The sequence below is a fragment of the Trichoderma camerunense genome (assembly GCF_050948025.1).
Source record: "Trichoderma camerunense strain CBS 138272 chromosome Unknown V8C40scaffold_4, whole genome shotgun sequence".
Taxonomy (NCBI): Eukaryota; Fungi; Ascomycota; class Sordariomycetes; order Hypocreales; family Hypocreaceae; genus Trichoderma; species Trichoderma camerunense.
The window spans coordinates 1,675,735-1,695,147 of NW_028145366.1; the positions used below are offsets into that span (position 1 = coordinate 1,675,735).

At 47.7% G+C, this 19,413-nt stretch overlaps 7 protein-coding genes across 7 annotated transcripts; 3 read left to right on the forward strand and 4 right to left on the reverse strand.

Annotated features, from left to right (window-relative positions):
- Positions 1 to 4,442: 4,442 nt before the first annotated feature.
- On the forward strand, positions 4,443 to 6,374 carry V8C40DRAFT_163559 (Zn(II)2Cys6 transcription factor domain-containing protein). The gene is made up of 5 exons (XM_083211499.1): positions 4,443 to 4,474; positions 4,531 to 4,656; positions 4,736 to 5,319; positions 5,384 to 5,458; positions 5,523 to 6,374. Exons 2-5 carry the CDS (start codon positions 4,536 to 4,538, stop codon positions 6,267 to 6,269), a joined length of 1,527 nt encoding a protein of 508 aa, XP_083076469.1. The 5' UTR covers positions 4,443 to 4,474; positions 4,531 to 4,535; the 3' UTR covers positions 6,270 to 6,374.
- A 1-nt stretch (position 6,375) lies between these two features.
- V8C40DRAFT_163600 (uncharacterized protein) lies at positions 6,376 to 7,891 on the reverse strand. The gene has a single exon (XM_083211500.1). It carries the CDS (start codon positions 7,585 to 7,587, stop codon positions 6,478 to 6,480), a length of 1,110 nt encoding a protein of 369 aa, XP_083076470.1. The 5' UTR covers positions 7,588 to 7,891; the 3' UTR covers positions 6,376 to 6,477.
- Positions 7,892 to 9,162: 1,271 nt separating this feature from the next.
- V8C40DRAFT_237882 (Zn(II)2Cys6 transcription factor) lies at positions 9,163 to 11,446 on the forward strand. Its single transcript, XM_083214333.1, has one exon. The coding sequence runs from the start codon at positions 9,270 to 9,272 to the stop codon at positions 11,001 to 11,003; it is 1,734 nt and encodes a 577-aa protein (XP_083076471.1). The 5' UTR covers positions 9,163 to 9,269; the 3' UTR covers positions 11,004 to 11,446.
- Positions 11,447 to 11,535: 89 nt separating this feature from the next.
- V8C40DRAFT_285543 (uncharacterized protein) lies at positions 11,536 to 12,705 on the forward strand (the record flags this gene model as incomplete). The annotated part of the gene is made up of 4 exons (XM_083222391.1): positions 11,536 to 11,640; positions 11,703 to 11,929; positions 11,979 to 12,313; positions 12,389 to 12,705. 4 exons carry the CDS (start codon positions 11,536 to 11,538, stop codon positions 12,643 to 12,645), a joined length of 924 nt encoding a protein of 307 aa, XP_083076472.1. The 3' UTR covers positions 12,646 to 12,705.
- Positions 12,706 to 12,840: 135 nt separating this feature from the next.
- Positions 12,841 to 14,943, reverse strand: V8C40DRAFT_237885 (uncharacterized protein). Its single transcript, XM_083214334.1, has 3 exons — positions 14,345 to 14,943; positions 14,035 to 14,268; positions 12,841 to 13,981 (listed from the first exon to the last, which is right to left on the reverse strand). Exons 1-3 carry the CDS (start codon positions 14,530 to 14,532, stop codon positions 13,015 to 13,017), a joined length of 1,389 nt encoding a protein of 462 aa, XP_083076473.1. The 5' UTR covers positions 14,533 to 14,943; the 3' UTR covers positions 12,841 to 13,014.
- A 422-nt stretch (positions 14,944 to 15,365) lies between these two features.
- V8C40DRAFT_237886 (Clavaminate synthase-like protein) lies at positions 15,366 to 17,224 on the reverse strand. Its single transcript, XM_083214335.1, has one exon. The coding sequence runs from the start codon at positions 16,811 to 16,813 to the stop codon at positions 15,761 to 15,763; it is 1,053 nt and encodes a 350-aa protein (XP_083076474.1). The 5' UTR covers positions 16,814 to 17,224; the 3' UTR covers positions 15,366 to 15,760.
- Positions 17,023 to 19,100, reverse strand: V8C40DRAFT_163628 (uncharacterized protein). Its single transcript, XM_083211503.1, has 3 exons — positions 18,546 to 19,100; positions 18,239 to 18,487; positions 17,023 to 18,183 (listed from the first exon to the last, which is right to left on the reverse strand). The coding sequence occupies exons 1-3, from the start codon at positions 18,900 to 18,902 to the stop codon at positions 17,233 to 17,235; spliced, it is 1,557 nt and encodes a 518-aa protein (XP_083076475.1). The 5' UTR covers positions 18,903 to 19,100; the 3' UTR covers positions 17,023 to 17,232.
- Between the last annotated feature and the right edge of the window lie 313 nt (positions 19,101 to 19,413).

Below are 19,413 nucleotides of genomic sequence, written 5' to 3' on the forward strand. Positions count from 1 at the left end.
TTTTGGTTAATGCCAGCATTCATATGTTTTGGCAGCACTTTCGTTAGATACTAGTAATGGTTACCAATTTCTGTTAGTGTGGGAAACACATTTCGTGCTCTGTAAATGTATTCCTTTCAATTTTGACCTTGGCGGTTGAATGCCACAGCTCTGCCTAATCCTACGCTAGATTGGCCAATAGCATACAAGAATCCCATCATTGTTCTTAACTACTGATGCCTCACAAAAGCACCTGCCGGCTCAATATGACTAGGTAGTACTGCAATTCCTCATGCCGTATCCAGCGGTTGATCTTGGATGGTGGAGATACAACGCTTTCGCGATTCGACATATGACAACGCCAAGAACAATGCCTAATTCAGACAGTTACATGTAAATCTTATAAGAGCTTCATGCACTAGGATGTTGTTTTCAGTGCCTTTATTGGGTATGAGATAAAACACCTCAAAGATTTACAAAAGATTACTTGCTTATTTCGGTGCGGACAGCATAGTCTAGCTTCTCCATTAGCAACCAAACGCCCTTATCTAAGCACTATTCGTTACCAGAAAGATGATTCCATCTTGCTAAAGATTCATCATTCGAATTAATTAGAATCTGTCGTCTTCTTCCGTCTCCACTTAAAGTCCCTGCATTCAACCTTTGACACAAGTGCTACCTATAAGCATGGCTCACCCCTACATCTACATCGCCATTCATGTAGGGGCGTGACAATCTGCATGTCAGTGAGCAACCAACTGGGATAGTGGTCTCCGCGGAGGTAATTTGTTGAACCACCTCTTCGTGCTGCATGACCCCCATTCTACAGCAAGATCTGACACGACAGGCCTTTGCATCCCTGCATTCACCCCAGACGTGGCTTATGAGCAATTCTCAATATTAGTGCGGCACACTCTATTCTAGGGTTTCGGGATTATCTGCTACAGTATTGCGCGCGGATGCGGCACCCGTTATTGGACGTCCTATAGGACCCTTGGCATCAAATATCCCCGACCAAGGTAGGGTAGCATCAACAAAGTAGACAGATAACGGCTTTAACGGAAGTTCTAAGCCGCTCGACATTCTTTCCTAGTTAGGTTGTCTTAAACCAGAAACGCTTTTGGTTATCAGATGGCCATACAACAATACGGAATGCATGGCAATGTACAGGGTCGCAAGTGGCAAATCTAGACATGGAGAGAAAACAGGTATCCAAGGCTGCCCATGAGTGGCCAGTTGTTCTTTCTTTCGCTTTTCCTCGTGAGATTATCGTGAAAGAGATGGTAATAATGATGCGTTGGCGACCATGGTGGGCATCAATATTGAGTAGCAATCTGTTCTTCGAAAAGTCAAAAGTAAAGCTGGTATCACGGCGATTGTATGGCTTGAATCATGTCACGTATTGTCTCATATACGAGACAATTCCTATTTACGGCTTCATTGTGACAATTCTACAGTAATTTGACCAGGCCTCAGTGAATCAAAGTATATTCACTCTTGAATTTGTTTTGGGTAGCTCGGTTCAAGCTCAGTATATTGCTTCAAATGAACATCTGAAATAGAATACTTCAACAAGATTTGCCATTTGTTTATTGACGTATAGATCAATGACGTGGTTTCTGAATCACAGGCTTAAAACCACGTCGCTAGCCTCATCTAATATTGAAGCAACGTACATACCTAAATTTAACCGCTCGTTAATATTCTTGTAATGGTGTACTCATAAGCGATGCCTAGTACTGCTTTATATCCATTATCGTCTTTCGGCGCTGTGCAATGGTAGTTTACTTTCGTGACTTCACTCTTAAACAAAGGCATTCATCACAATGCTCCAATACCTGATTCCTGTTAGCAGGCACCAAGGCCAATCGTATTTTCGAGTCTGCGTATCCAGATTGCAGATGTAATTATTCCGCAATTATCGAGCAACAGATTCATATCAGAAGTGCCACCCAGCGTTCCGTGATCTCAATAAGCGCTCACGAGCTCGTATTCTCTCTCCCCTCTCCCGAAAGCTAACCATTCAGCTTGTACCAGTCTCGCTGAGAGGAACGAGCGTCAAAGGCTGCTTTCAAAACGAAACAAGTATTCCAAACTACTTTTAATAAAGATAGCTAGTCTCTTCTTGTGAATAGAGGAGACTTCTGTTAAGGCTTATGAAGGTGAGAACGATACATGTAGCTTGCTTTGACAACATCGCGTCACATACAGTTGTATGATTGGAAGTATTTGCTGTGTATATATACGGAATGCATCAAATAAATAAATTAGTCATCGTGGATAGCAAAATATCCAGTGTTTCCTTTGTATGCCCCTGTTGGAGTGAAGAATCCACCATTTCCCCCATCAACGTAGTGACCTTGAGCAAGAACAGCATTGACATCATTTCCTTTCGTGATCATCAATTTTCCGATTTAAAATACCGCAGGTAATGGGTTTTCTAAAATTAATTTAAATATACAATGGATGTGGAAAGAGAAATAATTGCCAGAAAGACTTCACTGTGCTCGATATAACCCTAGCGCAGCTGTATATTGCAGCCTCTCGAATCCCTTATTCTTTCCCATATGATCTTCGCCTACAAGTAAATATCTAAACAGCTTATAGGTCATTGGTTAAATCAACTCTGGTCCGAACTGAGGCTGCAGAAGTGGGACTTTTTAAAGCTTTAGCGACTGCGCCATACATTGCCTCCCTCATGCTCTCGAAGTTTGAGATATCTAAACGCTGTTGTTTGGTGGCATTCTTGTGAAATACTATCAGTTCTTACTTCACGAGAGAAATTAAATGATGGAAGTTACCTTCCTTTGTAAATACTCAATCGAAAACTATAGGCTATGAGGAAATCCGCTGGCATTAGAGGAAAATCTTGCTCAAAGCAAAAGCAACCCATCACTGCATGCGATGAGCACAACTCTCTGCTGCTAGGATCAAGCGATAGAAGCACTTCTATATAGATATTTACCGTTATGAGAGGAATGTCTTGACCTTTCGATAACTTTGTCGCTTTTGACTAGATCAGTCAAAGACATTTGAGAGGGATATCCTCACAATAGGAGCCACGGCAAAGATGGCAAGAAGAAGTCCTCACGCTCCTAAGTTCAGAAACAGTTTGACTAGCCATGATCTAGATTCGCTATCGGAGGTATAGCTGCGTAACTTGGGACGACCTTTGTAGGCTTCAGCACAGATGGTGCACAAAAGGCATCCGCGTCTACATGAACAAGCACTTTCTCTATTTTCTTCATCCATGGACTACTAGTGGGTGATGAACGAATGAGTTGTTGAAGGTACAGCTTGTCAATTGATCAAATGTCGCCCAAAAGGACATAATTTCGTTTTCACAGCCGAGGTCAGAAGGATGAAGTTCGCTGAAACAAAGCTCGTAGTTCAGATTCAGAAAAATACTACAATAAGATACTGCATCACGGTATGAGTTTTGGTTTGTATATGGGTATGGGAATGGAGAAAAGAAAGTCAAAGACAATGTTAGCCATGGCTCATAAACTAGCTCAGAGACATCTTCCAACCTACTAGCCAATGACTTCGTAACGAATCTTCAAAGTCCATGAGCAAACTAACGCATGTAGCTCTGGCTTGTTTTCATGATGGCGGTGATGAGATACTAGAGTGAAGATAGTTGACGTATAAGTTAATCGAGGCTAAAGTTGGGTTGAGGCTCCATTATTTATTGCATAAGGGCTTCGATTGTTCAATTACTTTAAGTACGTGGCAATGGAAGTTTTCCATCCAGATGTTTAGCTACATCAATAACTCGAGAGCATCTTTTGGGGTTGCAACGCTTATAGTTACGCTTGGCCTCCAATCAAAAGAACAGACTTCTCATACTAAAACAGTTTTAAATAGATACAAATACATACAACTGAATCTACGATTTAAAGACGGGCTGCACTAAACCGTGAATCCAAAGTTGCAATCGGTTCGGCGGATACTGCGTGGGGCTTCGTCCCATGGACTTCGTGAGGCTTCAAGACAAGCCACTCAGCACTCATATCTGTTTAAAAACATATTAACCAAGCTGGCACGAAAGGTAAGCCTTGCGATAGCCTCAAGCACATCGAAAGGCTAACTTTATCCAGGCGATGCGTTGTAATTGACCGTTGCTTGGCTCTTCTGTGAAAGCCAAACCCTTCAGTTCATTGCGCGTCCTATTAGTTGCCAGCCAATAAACCCTCTGTGGCATCCGTCTGAACTAGATTTGCCGTCTTCCCGAGCTCTACCGCAAAAACTTGTCTATTTCCGTCCTCACACATCGCCAAGGACGCCTCTAAACCCAAGCTGTCAGCCACTGCATCGCAGGATTGGCAGTCAAGCAAGGATTACGGGTCAGTCTAGCGGCATGGGGTAAGATTATGGTCGCACCAGGGCATCCTCGCGTTAGCTAACCTGTTCAGGTATATCAAGTGAGTTGTCTCGGATTTCGCGACGAACGACATTTCAACAATCCGAGTTGCACTTGGGCAGAAGGCGAAAGGTTCGCAATCGCAAGAAGTTTCTTGACTTGGCATACAGACTAACCGAGTGCAACAGTGGCGATGATGGCTTCTTCATCCGCTCCACTCTCTGTCGAACCCCAATCGCTAGTCTTGACAGCTAAGCCGCGTGGGCGTCGCAGCAGAGGCTGTATTACCTGCCGACAACGAAAAGTGAAATGCGGTAAGATGAAGAATCTTCACTCTTTGTTCAATTCAGACTTGGAACCCTCGCCTAACTTATTTACTTCTCGGCTTCAAAGACGAGAAGCTTCCTCACTGTCTCCGATGCCTAAATAGTTCGCGCGAGTGCCTGGGATACGGGAATCCCCAGGTCTTCATCAACCAAGTGTTGGCGACAACACCGTCCGCGAAGACGGAGGAGAAGGACATGACAGTAGTTACTAAATTCTCCACCACTAGTGTAAATTTCCCCTTGACGGTATCCCCTGACGTCGGAGGGCAAGACGTCGTCATCTCGCATCTGATAAACAAGTTCCCCATCGATTTTGCATGGAGGCTTCCACCAGGAGCAAAAGGTTCGCCCTTGTCTGCCGTATTTACGAACTTAAGCAGACGCTCGACCGCCTACGTCTCAGGAATATGTCTTGCCCAGGCGTTTTATGCTCGGGCCCACAAACGGCACGATCTTATGGCACATGCAACAGTCCTGTATAGCCGCTCATTACAGCATCTCCGCCAAGACCTACAGGTATTAGACAGGAGTACATCTGCAGCCTCTATGTACTCGAACTTGTGGAGTTCATTTCTGCTCTGCCTTTACGAGATCGTATCTGGCGTTAGCTCGGCCGGGTGGCTAGAACACTGCCATGGCATCACCGCTCTTGTATGTAGGCTGTCAAGATTGATTAAATCGGTCGATTTACCGTGGAGCTGACAGGTCGTTCAAGATTCAAATGCTAGGGCCTCATGCGTTCCAGGAGCTTGGCGCAAATCTCATGTTAGAGACCTACCGAGGCTTAATTGTGGGCGTCCCACACTCTTTTCCTTCGTGGCGTCTTGATGGAACTAACACTTCTGTTTGTACAGATTGTGAATTTCCTCGTGAAACGAAAGCGTTGCTTCCTGGAGGCTCCTGATTGGAAGACCGTCCCCTGGACCATCAAGAGGAAGTCACTAGGTTCGCAGCTCCAGGATCTTTTCTGTGACGTCCCAGGGCTTATGGAGGAGGTGGATGAGATAATGCAACAGTCAGCACTGGGTCATGAGACTGACTCTATGGAAGAGAATCTACGCGAGAAGGTGTCAATCCTGATGGAGAAAACATGGCAGCTCCGTTGGCAGTGGGAGGCTGCGAACGCTAATGCATGCAAGGAGGTAACATCCGCAGAATATGGCTCGGGTTCGTCAAGAGACCGGGGACCCTCGCCTTTTGCAACTGTTTTTCACTTTCAGAGCATGGACCGAGCCATTGACATTGCCTTTTTCAACACTATCCAACTTCTTCTCGACACCCTGCTGGATCCCCTGGGGTCTGGACCAAGGCTGTTTTTGAGCCCATCACAACCACTCACGGGACCCTTTACGAATCCTTTGCTTCTTCCGGGTCAAGGGAGCAGAGAGGATCATGCTCTTGAAATCTGCCGAATCGTCGATTTCATGTCTCATTGCAAACATGATAGCCTGGGCATGTTTATGCTCATGTTTCCTTTGTATGTGGCACGCTCATGTTTGGTTCAGCGTCCAGATGTTAGCGCTTGGATAACGAGTACTTTGAGTACATTGGTTCTCGAGAAGGGGTTTCATATTGGGGGACATTTGTCAAAAGAGGAGTGATCTTAATTCGACACTGGCAAAGAAAGATATCATGGGTAGAATCGTTTTCACTGCTCTCAATGTGTTTTTTAATATCTCGACAAGAAATTTAGAATAGGTATCAGATTTAATGAACGACGTTATGATCTATGGTATCTACAAACTCGAATCGTAAACCAAGCAAACAGGAAGCAAAGTGAAAACATAAACGCTCTAGTACAGTCAAGAATCAGAAGTCTCCGCCCTTGGGAACAACCACAAGAAAGCCAATTCTTCTGAGGCTCCTCTCTTCTCTGTCCTTCTTTTGGTAATTCTTTTCTGCCTTCTCCTTCTCCTTCTCGTATTTCTGCTGTGCCCTATATCGACGCTCTTCGAGACGTTCCAGATCTCTGTTTGCTCGGCGGTCGTCGACATCAATGCCCTTCTTCTTCTCATTGTATCTCTCCAAGGAATTCTCATACTTCTCGAGCGCTTTCTGGGTCGCTTTGTCGTGTTTGTCGTTTACCTTGACTCTCTTCTTGAGCATAGACTTCTCTGCAGACTTTCGTTCCGCCTCGCTAATGTACACATCCACCTTGCTCAGGACGTTGGACGGATTAGCAACTGGCGGGAGCTCTTCGATGTCCAGAGGTGAGATCCATGGGTCGAGAGCCCTCAAGCGGCGTTCCTGAGCACTAATGGTCTTGAGCTCGTTGGCTTCCGCCAGGCTTTGGAGAGATTCCAGAATAGGCGACTTTTTATTCACGTCTCCCTTTTCGTTCAAGATTGGCATGTTGGTGAGCTTGGCGACAGTCTTTAGCTTGACAATCTGCACTTCTAGACCTCTAGGATTGAAGATTTCTTTGTTTGCTTGGCGAATGACGACCTCGGATCGAATCTTTGACATGGCATAAGTCCCAACCATGGCACTAAGACCAGCAGCCGTAGAAACAATCTGGGCAGTGGGTTCAGGCACGAATCCAACAATGTCTGAAGCAGCTCCGAGGAGGCGCAACGGTGGGCTTTGGACAATGTTGCGGTTGAGTTGATCTACAAACTCCAAAAACTCGACTTTCGAAATGTTCGAATTGGCCAGTGCGGGCGGATAGGCTCGTAAAAAGGCAGAACCCACGTCTGCGTTTGTGGATGGAATTGCGATGATTCTTTTGGCATTGCCGATGCTGACCGAGCTTTCCAGAGTCAGGGCTTGCTGTTGCTTGACCAAAATATCTTCGTATGGCGGCGGCTCAGAGTCTGAAGAGCTTCGTGCGTATGGTGATCCCTCGAGCTCGGCAATGGTGGTTTCTCTATAGGTCTCATATGGGAGATCTTGTTTAACATTGACAGTCGAGATACCCATGGTGTATATAGCAAGTTTATAAAAATGGCAAGGTGGTCTTGTACGCTAGTTTGTGTGGTATTGAGTGGACAATGTTGTAGGCCGATTGCTTTTTGATGTTGATGCTGAGTTGGGAGAAAAAACAGTTGTTGGTCTGGTGAAACCTCTCTCTTTAAATCCTTCAAACTCATCATCAGTGCCCTTGCTCATCCTGTGTTCTGATTCTACAAATAGATGCCTAAAGTCTTCAACAGATCCTCTCAGCCTTGCGCGCACGACCCAAATGCGTAAACTTACTGCGAGTTGGTTCATTCCTTTCGGACACAGCGTTTGAGTAAGCTGCAGATCAGGGCGACACTAAACCCAAACTCGCTAGCTATGGCGAGATGAAGGGCAGACTCTCCATTAGTGCAAATCCTTGGGGTGAGACCTGTAACGCTAAGAAACAGGGGAAACAGGGGTTTGTGGAGAGAGGCGATTGCATTCATTGCTGATGAAAAGAGGTTAGTGATTCGAGTTCCATTCGAGTTCCATTGTATCAAGGCTCAATGAGATTCATTCGAAGTTTGGTGAGGGTATTCGTTCGAGCTCTCCATTCGAACCCTCCATTGGGCCGTTGATAGGGAAACTCTTTCGAGCGTGCGATGCGAGCTTTTGCTGGCTATCTCGGCACCTTCATGACGACGCTCCTCATCTCAAAATAGCAGAATGCTGATGTAGGCGATGATGTGTTGCCACATGCCACGCGGCGCATTGTGACACAAGACAATGCCCACGAGGAAATCGCCGCAACTGTGGAAGAGGAAATAATAAGAGCGGTATGAGGTTTCTCTGCACTGAGGGGCAGCAATACCTATTTAACGGCACGGGAATCTGGCAGAAGGAAGGTATGTAGTAGTATGAGTAATGCACGGAGTATCGGAACTACACCCTTTAAGATCTGGCTATGTCTATGGCTGATTGGTCTTGGCACGATCTCTTCAGTCCTTTCGATCATGGAAAGAATCGACACCGATTTCTCGAGTCAGTCTCAGGTCGTATTTCTCTACATCTTACTGGCTTGACACTCAGCTTCTCGTTACCCTTGGTCGTTTTTGTCCAAATATGTGAGGTGGCTGGCTGCTGTGTGTCACACTCAAGAATTCGCACTCATGGCAGTTAACTATTGGCCTGTATTTAGAAACACTACCTAATTGTCACAGGTACATATGAGTTGATGCCCCGGCCCGCGTATCCGGTGTTTTGTTATAGGGTAAACACCTGTATGTGGAACATCTACGATTTACGGCCGTATACGACGAGCAATGGTCTTGACACAGTTTTTCTGAGTAGTAATGATGTGGTAATACAAATTGCTTCACCTGAATCTCGAGCTACAGCAGCATAATATGAAGAAACTCATGTTGAATTTGTCATACAAGCTTACAGTTGTCCGCAATGAATCCGCACGATACATGTATAGGTACATGTAGATGCCGAAGAGAGCAATAAGCCGCATAAGGTAAGAAGCGCTTTACCCCAATAGGAAAGCGCGCGTCCTCCGTTTCTATCATCATCAGTCGGATACTGTAGGCGGAAGAGAATCAAGTCGGACTCATAAAGTTTCTGAGCAACAAACTGTCTCTAAAATGTAATCCAACAAGGACTCTATTAATTTGTATTATTCTATACACTCTATCCATTGAACCCTATTCCACTGAGCAATGCCTTCCCTGGCCTGCTGGACCTGCCGGCTCCGGAGAAAGAAATGCGACCGGACTCAGCCGATATGCCGGAGTTGCGCCAATCTGAACATCAGTTGTTGCTACAGCAAGGACCGTCCCGATTGGATGGATGGAGGCGAAAAACAGATGCAGATGACACAGGCCATCAGGGCCCAAGTGAAGCAAGGAACCTCAGCTCGTCGTGGCAACGAGGCCACCATCCGGGTCTTTTCACTTCATGATGGCCAGCACCAGCAGACTGAAACCATTGAAACCACACCGGCGAGGCGCGAGACATCACAAGACAATTCCAGTGTAGATCAGACAAGCTCTAGCTCTCCTGCGTCTGCGTCTACGCATGTAACATCTCAGGAAGATACGAATGAGTTTCTCACTACCTTGTATCTCGATACCGTCTTGCCGGCGCTGTTCCCTCTGTACGAACCGGCGACTCTCTCCGGCGGTCGCTGCTGGGTACAGACACAGTTAAAGTCAAACAAGGCAATCTATCATAGTGCGCTCAGTCTCAGCGCCCATTACTTCACCCTGTTGCTAGCCAAAGATGCGAACCACACTCTCCGCACTCCTTGCGAACAGCACGTGTGGGACACTCTGGCGATGCACATGGACGCGGCGATCCACGTCATCAAGCAAGACATGGATCGCTACCATAAAGAAAGTAGCCAATCGGACGTATTCTCCAAGCTGAATGTCCTGGGCGGCGTTACGCAGTACTTGATCTTTGCCACAGCGATGCCCCAGGATGCAGGTTGGAAGATGCATTTGTCGGCGGCCTTGACATTGCTAGATGAAGTGTTTCAATCACATGGAATGAAAAATGGAGAATATTCCCTAGAAGAAGTTTTACAAGCCATGACTAAGCCCTCGATATTCGAAGGCATCCATCTTGGATTCCATGTATGGAACAAAGACCAAGCTGCCTTTCAGTTTTTCGCCTCTTTTCTGCTATACGTTGATATCATGGCTAGCATTCAGTTGGGAAGGCCCCCTCGGTTTCAGCACCATCACAGGGGTTTGATAGCCGGCTGTGAAGTGCCTATGGCTCTGGATGGCCAACCTCGACAGCTTCTCGAAATGGAGTCTTACGTTGGCTGTCCAGGGTGGATTCTTACTATCCTCGGTGAGATCTGTACAATGGAAATAGCAAAGCATTTCGCTCAGCGTGAAGGTGTGGATTTTATGAAGGAGACCAAAGCAGAGAATCATGAATTGATGAAGAAATTGCGACGAGGCATGACGGAAGTTGACGCCACCATCCAGTCAGAGTTTCTTACAACGCAGTTAGACACTATAAGACTGGGTGAGCAACACCAAAAGACACAGGCTAAGAAACTCGCACTCATAAGGAAAGCTTGGCTACATGCAGCTATGATTTATCTGTCAGTGGTCGTTGATGGCTGGCAGCCGGGCAATCCCTTTAATCGCGGCAATGTGAACTCTATCTTGAACATTTTGGATATACTCTCGCCAAGCCTTTCAATACGCAGCCTCATGTGGCCGGTTTGCGTATGCGGTTTCTTGGCTACACAAGAGCAAGAACACACATTTCGGAACTTGGTATCCTCTTTGGGGCCATTGCAAGCTCTTGGCCCCGCAAGGCAGGCCATGCGGCTGATGGAAAAGGTATGGGAGCTTCGCCATGAAGTAGATGAAGAGACATGGGGAATCCACGACTGTTTCCAGTTATCTGGATCCGATGTACTCTTCATTTAACCGCTTACTGGACATTACAAGCTCATGTTAGAGGCTTGTGAAGAGAAACAAGTCATTTGTAAGCTCCCTGCTGGGAATTGCGAGCCTTTATATACGAATTCTAGTCAACCTGGTATCGCTTAAACTATTACACGCACATATACGCAATGAAATGCTTTAATTGTCAGCGAATGAATCATAAACATGGAATGATGCTATCCCCATATTTCCAAATTCGGAAAGCGCGCGCGCCTCTTAGTGTTGACGACTGGCGATTTATACTATCAGCCATCAGTTGAGAACAACGATATTAACAAGGAGATGAGCAAAAGCTCCTTCAAATTGGAATGCTTGGAAATAGACTCTATTTCTAATCATTCATGCTGACAAACTGAGGACACGATGTTTCCAGCGACGGCCATTGAAGCTCATGAGTGTTACATATATAACCAGCGGACTGGAACTGTCAACAGATCTTTTTCATCAACTCACACTCTTCAACTACTGCTTCTCTACAATCTTAAACGTATTAAAATACTATTTACACAAAAATATGTCTGTCGTCGCTGTGGCTGGCGGTACCGGCAATGTTGGCCGAACCATCGTGGAGACTCTTGCACAATCATCCAAGCACAAGGTCATCGTCCTGGCACGCAAGGTACGCTCACAGAACCAATAGTGGGAATAAACTCGAACTAACTGAGGAAACAAATGAAATAGGCCCAGACGGTCTTGGACAATGTGCCGACTTTCGCCGTTGACTATACCGATGTCGATGCAACCGCTGAACTCTTGAAGCAGCACAACGTGGAGGCAGTCATATCCGCTATTCAAGTGACTGACGAGACCTCTTCTGCTGCTGAGATTGGCCTCATCAAAGCCGCAGAGCAGTCATCGACTGTCTCTCGATTCATTGCTAGCGGTTGGGGATCACTCCCAAGCGAAGTGTAAGCTATCCAGCCAATCCTGTTTCTCACATTCTCACCAATAAGTCAGGTCTCCTACGTCAGCTTTCTCGCAGGCTTCAAACAATGCTCTACGCAGCACCATGCTTGAATGGACGAGATTCTCAGTTGGCCTCTTCTTGGACTATTATGGAATGCCTGCCATCAAAACGCACCTGCCACCAATGTCGTTTGCTGTCGACATGAACAGCAAAAAGGCGGCTCTCCCAGGAACAGGAAATGAGCCGTTTGCCTTCATTTACTCCTACGATATGGCCAAATTTGTTGCTGCGTTCTTAGATGTGCCGAAGTGGGAAGAGATTACGTACATCTACGGAGAAAAGACAACCTGGAATGAGTTTATCAAGGTGGCCTCAGAGGTAACAGGTAAGGCGAACTACACACACATCATTACAATTTGTGTACAAGTATCATCAACTAATGTTAAAAACGCGTGTTCAGGTTCTGAATTTGAAGTATCATATGACCCCATTGAAAAGCTGGCAAAAATGGAAGTCACTGAACTTCCTTCGCACAAGGAAGAGCTGGCCAAGTCTCCTTTCCCAGAGCCTCTTGCTCGCCAACTGTTGGCAGTTCTTGGCTACTGGGTTGTTGGGGGACAGTTTGATATACCTGTTGACAAGGCACTCAACAAGAGTTTCCCATCAATCAAGCCCATGGGGGTCCGAGATATGCTCCTTGCTAGACAGAGTTCCTAATGTTATTAGAGCTCATTACACGGCACTTCTGGAGGTTGCAGGCTAAATAGTCACCAGAGCTCAAGCATAAAGAATGTATATGTTCTTGGATCAGTTCGTAGGAAATAATTCAAGTATTTGATCCTTTATGTATTTAACAGACGAGATTGACAAGAATTCCCTGCTTGACGTGGAGACAGAACAAGTCGATATTTAGCACTACAAAGAATCCGGTCATATTATTAATTTTATTGCCTAAACTCAACGAACATTAATTTTTCCTCCTACCATATACCCGAAAAAGAAAATGATTATGGCATGTCTATATCGCTACTTCAAATGCTGATGCAACAAATGCAGGCCAAGATACATAACACGAGATCGACACAGCTAGTTGTATCGATTGACAAACTTAATGACCTTACGACCAGTGGTGCTTCTCACAAATCCATCCAACTCATTAACAAAAGTCGTCTTGAATCGATAGTCATTTGTCTTAATGACATGGAGGAATCCCTTGATACGAGCAATGAGAGCATCCAGTGAAAGGACCCGCGAAGTCCGCGGAGAGCACATCAATCGGATCTCCAAGAACGACTCCAAAGATGGTTCCAGCTTATCCAGAATGATCTGCCATTGTAAGATGCCGCATTCTTCGTTGTTCAACAAGGCCGCCATATCCTCGAACTGGATGTATTCTCCATCCCAGTCGAAGCTGACGCGCCTGTCGCGGCCTTGGAGGCGAAGAATCCGGAGGTAAGGCCAATCAGCCGCGGGAATCTTGTCCCGAGCTTCTTCAGGTAGAGGATGAACAGATCCAATATCACCAGTGACGTATCGCACCAGTGGGTTGCGCAGACGAGAAAGAGATGTCTGAACAACTATGCCACTCTCTCCATCGGGGAGAGGATCGACGTTTTTGTCACCTTCAACAAACGAAGCTGGAAAGACCTCGAGCAGCATGGCTCGCGTGTCGAAGATAAGATCCTCTACGCTGGTGGTGCTCTCTTTTCCAACGATATCGGGGCTACTAGCTGCCCACGGCCCAGCCTCTGCGCTGCCCAGGACAGAAATGATCTTGACACCCTTCAGGGTCGCTTTAATGTGCGCTCTCTGCGCAGCGGTAAGCACCTCGGACGTGTAAATGAGCTTGTCGAGCCTGATCAGAGCGCGCTCCTCCTCGGGGAGGCCTGAGATGTGGTGTACCATTTGGACAATCTGGCCACTGTCACCGGCGAGCACGTTGATGTGGTATTTTGCCAAGAGTTTAGCAACATCCCTAGGGGGCATGAAATTGCCAGCGCTGAGAACCGAGGCACCGGCATTCTCCATGATTTCAAGCATGAGATCCAGGGATCTGCTCTTTAAGTCAGCGTTGGTTGTTCTATACTGTTTCGTTGAGCGACTGACCTGTAAAGTTCGCCTGCACAATGGGTCGTCAATGCCCAGTCTCCGGGCTTGATGGCTCCAATGGTTTTGAGAAACTGGCCGAAATGGGCCCTGTGCTTGCGGTTCTCGTATACATCTGTGCCAAAGAACAGTGGCTTCGAGCCGAAGCCCCCACCGGTGATGCTTGCATAGACACTCTGGCGATATGTGTTGTTGGGGTCTGTGTCGTTGATGAGCCGTTGAATGGTGTCGTACCTACGTGTAGGTAGTTTTAGTCAGAGAAATGGTCTGATTACTTATACACAGCCTTCAGCGTCTCTCTTTCACTTACAGGTCCTTCTTCCAGATAACAGGCCATTTCTTTAGATCTTCATTTCCTTGCTCCTGCTCGGCGGCTACTCTCTCTCTTACTGACTGAACAGTCTTTTCGTCGGGAGGATACTGTATCTCCTCTACGTAAAAAGGGTGGATTTTGGCAACGGCCAATACCTCGCCTAACGAATGTGGCTGAAACTCCATAGCTAAAATCCAGGCTGAAATGACGTTGTTGTGTTATTTTATTAAAGAGAGGAAGTTGATTAGAGTAAATCGTACGTTGTTCAGAAGCCAGCCGTAGAAATACTACGGCGGGCCACAGCCCGAAAATCGTCGCTCTGCTCACATGCCAGAGCTCTTGTTACGTTACTGTGCGGCGCTCACTGTATTCATTTCAGTCCCATCCGTACGCCTCACGTCGAGATCCGCGCTCTATTAGTCGAACGACAAAGCAGCAAGCAACAATAATTGCTTTTTGGTGGGTTTTAGGCAGCCAAGGTGGAAAAGCTGCGCTGATGACCGGCCTAGTTTCACCCTGAGACATGCATGCAAAGCACACGTAATTTTCCCTTGCAGCGGATGGCCAAGAAAAGGCAGCGAAAAGGCACAATTCTCAGAGTTGGGGAAAAAAAAAAAAAAAACGAGGCGAACAGATGCCCTGTAAGATCTACCACTGGGGACCGCATGCAGCTAGTTAGACCACGTCAGAAGCTGATGGATCTCATCTCGTTTTGCCGGGGGTTGTCGCTGTGTCTGTCTACTACAACATGGTAGTGCCACTGAGAGACAGTGTTTCATTTTTGACCGCCATTATTACTACTGCTACTATAACTGAACCGACGGTAGCAGTTATGTAGATACGAAAGACTGACTTGATTCACATCTTGTACTGTAAATTGTAAGCACGAAGCTGGGTGTGATGGCGTCGCTCGGCAAATATCATGACCCCTGCAAGATTGGGATTCAGCTGCGTTCAGCCCAGCCACCCGTCATGCGTGTGGTGTACAGACGACAGGCCAATGGAAGCAGACTGGGGCAAAAGAGTGGTTATGATTTTCATTACAGTTAATTTCTAGGAATGTTACGCACACTCAAAAGTGCATATAGTGGTGCAGCCGCAATAAACCTAGCTGCTGCTGTCAAACTAAATATTACCGTTGGGGTTACATACGGACAGGATACCCTAAGTACATGTTCGTGTATCTATCGTATGTTACATATTACAAGCAATTTCATGTGCTTTCACAACAGGCCAATGGTATCGTATCCGCGAACTATTGAAGCCACCTCGACAAACAGCCCGGCCAGAGTAGGGCCATCCCGTGTCTCACATCAATACATCATCCCATTACCTCCGCATATCCGCACTCCATCCTCCGATACCCCTGGCTACTTTTCCAAATCTTGTTCGGGTTGCTCATATGCCGAACATCTAGCAAACCGTAAAGGGCACGGCGTCCCACCTCACCCGACGTAGGTGCCGCTCCGGATCCTTGACGTGGTTCCGCGCGTGCAGCCACCGCCTGTTGTCGATGAGGATGATGGACCGCTCTGGAAGAGCCTTTGCAGTAAGGTGCAAGGTCGAGTGGCTTCTCGCTTCGGCGCCCTGCAGAGCTTGTTTCAGCTCTTTGAGCGCGGCAGACGCTCGCTCGTTCAGGGGTGTCAGGAGATCTTCCCGGAAGCGCATCATGCTGAGCCGGCCCTCGTCGTCGGCCATTAGGATGCTCCCCACGATGTGCTGGTGGTCGGGATGCTTGACAAATTCCGGTGGCGTCCGGATGAGGAACTCTGGCCTGGCGAGAGACTCCCTGGCAGCGGATGAGAGCAGCTCGCTAAGGCGCTCCACGTTCATCACAGAAAGCGTTCCGCCACCGTAGCGATCAGGCTGGAGCACCTGCAGGGCAAAGTAGCGTGGTGGAGGATCCTCGTAGCTGCAGTCCGTGTGCCAGGGGAAGTCTTCCATTGTCTCTGAGCGAGCCTGGCAGTTGGCCGTTTGGAAGCTGGTCGAAGAGGGGAGAACGTCCCAGAACCAGCCGCGGGTGGCGCTGTGAGCAATGGGGAGCTGGTGGCCGTGGTTCTGATGCAGGCTCCGGAGCAGCTGCTCGAGATATCGGCTCTTGCGGTCTGCAAAGCCCAGGCTGACCTTGAGGATGCCCTTCTGGCGGAGCTTCTCACACACACTGCGGACGTGACCAGGTTCCTGGGCGCAGCTAAGATCTGGTGCGTCCAGGATCGGGACCATCTGTGAGATTTCGGCCGATAGAGGAGGATGGCGGGTTTCATGAAGAGGAGGATGGCGGGTTTCATGAAGAGGAGGATGGCGGGTTTCATGAAGAGGAGGATGACTGGTTTCATGGACTGCAGCCGAGAGAGGAGAATGACTGGTTTCATGGACCGCAGCTCGAGAGTGCCGAGGGTATTGCTGACGGATCGAACCTTGTATCCGATGAGCAGTGAGGATATTCAGAGCGACACGGCGATACATGATGGGCAAAGATTAGGTTGTTCAGTCAATAACGACTTGGTTCTGGTGATACTATGTGCGGAAGAGTGGTGACGGATAAGGCACTGAGTTGCGTATTCTCCTGCAGACTGCGGATGAACACGATCCATCTTCCACCGACGCAAAGGGTTATTTATCTTGTCAACTCTACTGCTACTAGCACAAACCAGTATGCACACGTCGGTCACAACGTACGAGCCGGTACAAGCCAGGTGTCATGGCATCGTGTGTACTCAAGCCCCCCTGTCAAGCTGGGCAAACAGAGACGCTACCATTTCCAAGGAAATTGCCGCCGTCAACAAATTAGGTCTACGAGTACGAGTATACTCATACGTGTGTGGATACGGGCTTAAGAAACAAGGCGTTGAACCCCAGTAGATAATAGTAATAATAAGACGATACTAATAGGAACCCTCTGAGACATTCTCGCCCGTTGTAACCTTGTCCTTGCGTATCACAGAGCAAAGCCAAGCTCCACCGTGACTGATGGCACAGATCCGATCGTCACTACTCCGCCAGAGTGCAAGCCCGAGCAGGGCTCCGTGGATGACCATGAACGTACCGATCAAGGGATAGTTCACCCTCTCTCCCGAGGCCTTCAGTACCACGTCATACAGACGAGGGATAATCCGACGCTGTATCACACAACATCTATCTAGCTCGAGATTCGGAGACAGCTGAAGCTTTAGTGCCGCCATCCACTCCTCGTCGGTGATATCATCGCCAAACCTGATGCCATCGCCCTTTCCGCTGCGAATGGGCTTCAAGATATAATCATTGCGAGCTTCTGGATGTGCCTCCGAGTGAACCAAGAGTTGTCTAAGCTCATTAGACCCTGGGAGGTATGTATCTGCGATACTCCTGTCCAGAATCATCGCCTGCCTCTTCGTGATGATCCCGAGAAAAGCTTGCTTCGGGAGTTCCTGCTTAATGATGCCCAGCATTCGCTTATCATGAACCAACAAAATGGTCCTCATGTCGTTGAAGCAGCGCAAGCTAATCTCACGCAACATCTCGGGGCTCATAGCAAGCAGTTCACGCTGGTGTAGCTCCAGCCCTACCTGATAGACCTCCTCTACTAGCTCTCCATCACTGGTGAAGGAGAAGGACGACACGTCGGGCGTGGCATTATCTCGCTCGGGCTTCTTGACAACGGCACAGAGCTTGTACCCGGACTTGCTTCTGCGGTCTGGCACCAGCCTCAAGTCTGCAGGACTGATGATTCGAGGAGCATAGCCCATGCGGCGTTTAAAAGCGTCGACGAACATGTGAATGTCCATTCCAGCTTCCTGGCCTTTGAGAAAATGGACGGGACGATCTCGCCGAAAGAGCGTAAACAGTTTATCAACAATCTAGAATCCGTGTTAGAGAGAAATCTGGCAACTTCATGAGTCATTTCGGTCATACCTCTTTTGGCTGTGCAGCGCTGACGAGTCCGTGACTCCCCATGCCTGTATCTTCTAAGGCCATGTGTCCATACGTCGCATGCATAAACCCATTGAACGAGAACCGAGCATTGATCTCGGTAATTCGAAAGTTTTCTACCGCAACTCCATCTCGGGTCTTGATTTCTTCGACCATGAAGTCGGGCCTCCATGAGCCTCTGCATGCTTCATAATCCGGCAATCTGCCAATTATGGACTGTAGTCCCACATACTATGTTCACGATCATGTCAGCCGTCGTTGACAAGCAGAAAATTCAGCAGTCACTTACTTTCAAGAGCTCTTGTTCCTTCTCCCCAAGTGGCATGCGCTTGGGAAGCTGGGCGTCAGCATCGAGCCACCAGCGGCTCACGATATCAGTAACCGAAGTCACCAACGCATCACTGAGCTCCCGTAACACCGACTGATGATGACTGTTGATGAGGATGGGTCGAGGGCAATAAGCCTTGTAGGACTCTGCAGGCCAGAGGGCAGGGGGACAGAGCCGCATGAGCTTGGCTTTGATCGTCTCATGCTCCCATGTGTAAAAGGTTTCATCGGCCTCTGCGGTTAAAACATCTTCATATCCATTGAGGCCGCGCCCAACGTGGATTTGCTTGAGAGGTTCGGGATATTGAAGATAATTCATCTTGAAAGTACTATATCTGCTGCATATAGAGGCAAGTAACAATGTGTGAGATATGAAAAGGACCGTGGACCACTGAATCAACCTCTACTACTATGCCTTAAATATCCTCCTCGCCGAGCTTACCAAAAATGTTCCACGATCCATGTCATCATGCAAGGCCACTCCCAAGCACCACGTATTCCATCTGACAAGGCCAGATCGCCAGCCGCAATCTCTCGATCGTTCAGCTCCACGTAGATCAGATCATCCACCCATCCCCGTCGTATCCAAAATACGACGCCATTCCAAATAGTCCACCGGCTAACAGCGCCAGGGGGGACTCGGTTCCGGACGCCATTGTATTTCCCATTCGGCCAATGCCCGCGCCGAGACTTGGGTAATCTACCCCCTTGCATATTAAAGTCTCAGACACGCCCGCCAATGACCAGCTTCGGGGAAGACATCGCAAGCCACCGGCTCTACCGCCTTGACGGTGACGGGACTTACAAGCGAAAGAAGTGGGGAGGAACAG